Genomic DNA, 4,107 nt, shown 5'->3' on the forward strand with positions numbered 1-4,107 from the left:
ACCTTGCTTTTCAACTACCATTAAAGCCCTGTATTCTCAAAGAAAACACAAAAGGACTCAAAGAGCACTCAAAAAGCCAGACCCCACGACATGACATTCTAACAACACCCCTCCCCTCTCTCTTCCTGTCTCTGAGCAACACTGAAACCATTTTCCGATCTGAAATTACCCGACATCCTGCCGCCCACCACCCTCACGGGCTGGTGGGGGTAGCGGGCACACATCAACTTTCCCCTCCTGTCCCTGACAGACTGAGGGCAGGGTAAGAGGGCTAGGTGGAGCCTCCTCACCTCCACACCAGCTCCCCGAAAAGGGAGTCCAAGAGCGTGAAGATGAAATCCACCACCAGGAAGCGGTACAGCTCCTGGCCCACAAAGTTCTCCCAGCACCCGTCCTGCAATGTAGCCACCCTGCGGCCCAGCCAGTGATAGCAAAGCACGCCCAGGACAGCCGTCTTCAGGATGAGACTCCTGTACAGGGAGAGGTTGTGAAGGCTCAGGGGGATGCTCCAAGAAGCCCTACCCACCAGCTCATGCTCCAGGCCACATACCTGCAGATGGCCATGTATACCTCCAACACAGGGGAGTCATGTCGCTCCAGAGTGGCCAGGCCACAGAACAGGTAGGAGGCACCCAGATTAAGGGCACTGACTACCAGGGGCAGGGCCAGCAGCTCCACCCCCTGGCCACGCTATGAGGACAGAGAGAGGACTCAGTCAGAAAAGACACATGGGGACATGTTCACAGTTGTCCTGTGGGAGCAGGCACTACAGGAAGGGTCTGGCTGGAAGATGGGAGCAACATGCACGTAGCACCTCCCTCCAAGAGATGCAGCTTGCCCCAGGCTTCAGTTCCAAAGACACAGGAACCAAGAAGGAGCATGAGAGCCATGGGCCTAGCCGGGTTGTGGGAGTCTCAGCCCCGGGACGGTCTGTCCCTTGCCTTACCTGCATCATGACCTCTGAGAAGGTGAAGACAGCCGCTGCACAACCCACCGTGGTGCCCAGACACAGCAGCCCTCCCAGAGCTAGCATGGCAGCCTGCCACAGCTGCCCGCATGCACTCCGGGGGTGCTTCTGCAGTTGCCACACAGCCAGCAGCTCCTGCAGATGCCAGGTAGCATGTCCTATCACTGGATCCCAACACACAAGGCAGGTTGCCCAAGTCCCTCCCTTCCCTAGAAAGGCCCAGGCCACGCCTGCCTCTGCTGAGACGCAGCGAAAGCAGGATGGCTGCCGCCTTGGGGCCCTTTCTCATCCCTTCGCCATAGCCTAGTCTCCAGATATCCTCAGTGCCTAGCCTGTGGCCTTCGCCCCATTACAACCAGAGCCCCCAGGATGAGGACACCTGTCCCCACTAGGAGCTCCCATGAGTCACAGCAGCATGAAACTCAGAAAGGTAGAGCATTCCCATGAAACCCAGTTGGCCCTGGGACCCTGAACCTTGCACGAAGGATCTGAGCTCAATGCTGCAGTTTCCCCTCCAACACAGGGGAGTCCTAAGCCCCTGGCTACCGCAGTGATTAAATGACTATTGAGGAGTCGTTCTTAGCTGCAGCTGATGCTTTGGGATAGGAGGACAGAGTGTCACACAGAGAGGGAGCCCTGTCCTCCTGGCCTAAGCCTAAGCACACTGGAGTAGTTTCTGTCCTTCGTGTCCCTGGAGCTCGAGGGGGCAGGAGCATCAGACCTGCCTGGACACTGTGGGGAGGACCAGCTCGCAGACACCAGTGCAGTATCTGGAGAGCATTCAGGCCAGGTCTGCAGGGCCAGGTCTGGGTAGGTAGCTGCTTACCTTCAGCTGGGTGCAGATGCTGTCCTGCTGCACACGGGAGGCCCGCTTCTGAGTCACCTTGTAGTCCCAGGAGCAGAAGACCGTAAGAGCATGGATGCCTTTGGTGCTCCCGACCCGGTAGCTTTCCCCGAAGGAGTGGGACATGCTAGCAAGCAGCAGAGACAGGCAGGAAGTGAACAGGAGAGACGGGTAGACGGGTGGATGAGTAGGTAGATGGATGGGTGGACGTGTGGATAGACTGGTAAGTGGGTTGGCCGGCAGGTAGGTGGGCAAATGGGTGGATAGACGGATGGATGGACTGACAGAAGAAAGCACTAATAAATGGGGGATGAGGATGGTTAGATGGGTAAGTGGGTGGACAGATGGACAGGCAGGTTGATGGGTGCACAGATGAATGGATGGTGTGAGTGGATGAACAGGTATATAGGAGAAAAAACTAATCAAGAGAGATGCCTGGAAGGTGGGTAGATGGATTGATCGGTGGGAACATGCGTAGGTAGATGTGGGGAGACAGACAGGTGGGTGGGCAGACAAGGAACTAGGTATAGATGGAGGACTAATGGGCACAAGGATGGGGCTCAGAGCGAGGGCCACGTGGTTGAGGTCAGTACCTGTACACCAGAGTGATGCAGGTAATGAAGAAGGCGGCCCCCACCGTGAAGAGGTAGGCCAGCGGCATGTTATAGGGCAGGCTGCCCGACCCGGGGCTGCACCGGCCACTGTCCCGTGAGGAGTCACATGACTGGCTCAGCGTGCTGTTACTGTAGTAGCCGTAGTACATGACGGTGTGCGTGAAGCAGCCCTGTCAGGAGGTCAAGTAGAGTCAGGGATCCTCCCTTCCCACCAAGCCCAGCGGTTCTCAGCCTCCTTGATGCTGTGATCCTTTAATTCAGTTCATGTTGTGGTGACCCCCAGCCATAAAATTAATTCATCGATACACCACAACTTTAATTTTGCTACTATTATGAATTGTAATGTAAATATCTGATAATCAGGACACCTGATATGCAATCCCCAAAGGGGTTGTTGCAACCCACAGGTTGAGAACCAATGCACTGCCCTAGCCTTCCCTGAGGCCTCCAGAAGGAGGGGAAGCCACTCATAGGGACATCTAGGAACAGGCAGGAGCCCACCAAGGACACTGGGGGGAGCTGAAGACCTTACCCTGCCTGTGAGGAGTTCTAGACCAGAGCAGGTAGGGACCGGGTCTGGTGGGTCAGGCGGGAAGGCAGCCTGCACACCCACGAGGAAGCCCAGCAAAGGCAGCAACATCAGCACATTGAAGGCCAATAAGGTCTTGAGGAAGATGAAGTAGGAGAGGACGCTGGAGCCAAACTGGCCGCCAATCTGCTTCAGAGCATAGCGCCATGGCCTGGCAGCATACAGTCCTGAGACCAGCACCAGCCCCAGGCTGTGCAGAGCCTGGAGGAACAGCTGCAGGTCAGTTCTGAGGGCCAGTCCACCCAGATCATTCCCAACCCCAGGAAAAAAGTAGAGCTAAAAGTCCCTTGGTAGGACAGCAACAGGATAGGGTGTCCCCCACCCCAGTCAGCCACACCCACAGCAGACCTCAGAGTTCAGAGCTCGTACCAGAATGCAGCTGTATCTGAGCCTGCTGGAGCAGGAGAAGGCCCCACCTCGGTCCTGCTGGCCTCTCCTCTTTCCCTTTGGGCTCCAACTATTCTCTCTGGGGACAAAGACAATGCCTAGACCATAAATGCCTAGATTACAGAGGACTGTGGCTGCCTCCTGGCTCAGGGAGGCCCGCTGGGGCCATGGGGCACTCACCGAAGCCAGCGCTTCTCACCCAGGCTCAAAGGCATGTTCCGGACCATGTGGTCCCGCTGGGCCACCGACAGACCCTGAAGCTCCTTCACTAGCAGGCTCCGCTTCTCTGCCCAGAGGAAGAAGGTCCCTCAGTGCCCAGCATCCTTCCTGCTGACAGCCAGCAACCCAGCACAACCCTCCAGGACCCTCGCCCCTCGTTCTCCTACCCCTCGAACTCAGGAGCCCCTTCTCTCATCCCCACCAGATCCTGGCATCCCTGAGACCAGTGCTTCCCAGCTGTGACCAGTCCTCGTAGAATGGAGGGCAGGGTCTGACCTGACCAAGGTACCCTGGGACTCCTTATAAAGAGTGGGGGGGGGGGCTGGAGAGATGGCTCAGAGGTTAAGAGCACTGGCTGCTCTTCTAGAGGTCCTGAGTTCAATTCCCAGCAACCACATGGTATCTCACAATCACTGTTCCCAGGGAATCTGATGCCCTCTTCAGACCTCCACAGATACCAGGTTTATACATGGTGCACATAACACAC

General features: G+C 56.7%; 1 protein-coding gene across 6 annotated transcripts in view; it reads right to left on the bottom strand.

Annotated features, from left to right (window-relative positions):
- Tmc6 (transmembrane channel like 6) overlaps positions 1-4,107 on the bottom strand; it is an 18,372-nt gene that overhangs the window by 9,497 nt on the left and 4,768 nt on the right. For all 6 annotated transcript variants that reach the window (XM_026780541.1, XM_026780540.1, XM_026780544.1 and 3 more), the window contains 8 exons: positions 3,582-3,687; positions 3,384-3,480; positions 2,958-3,215; positions 2,405-2,595; positions 1,794-1,938; positions 947-1,102; positions 551-690; positions 291-470 (listed from right to left, as the gene is read on the bottom strand). In XM_026780541.1, the coding sequence (XP_026636342.1) occupies positions 291-470; positions 551-690; positions 947-1,102; positions 1,794-1,938; positions 2,405-2,595; positions 2,958-3,215; positions 3,384-3,480; positions 3,582-3,687 (1,273 nt within the window). The remainder of the gene's footprint in view (positions 1-290; positions 471-550; positions 691-946; positions 1,103-1,793; positions 1,939-2,404; positions 2,596-2,957; positions 3,216-3,383; positions 3,481-3,581; positions 3,688-4,107) is intronic.

Source organism: Microtus ochrogaster, chromosome 7 (genome assembly GCF_000317375.1).
Source record: "Microtus ochrogaster isolate Prairie Vole_2 chromosome 7, MicOch1.0, whole genome shotgun sequence".
NCBI lineage: Eukaryota > Metazoa > Chordata > Mammalia > Rodentia > Cricetidae > Microtus > Microtus ochrogaster.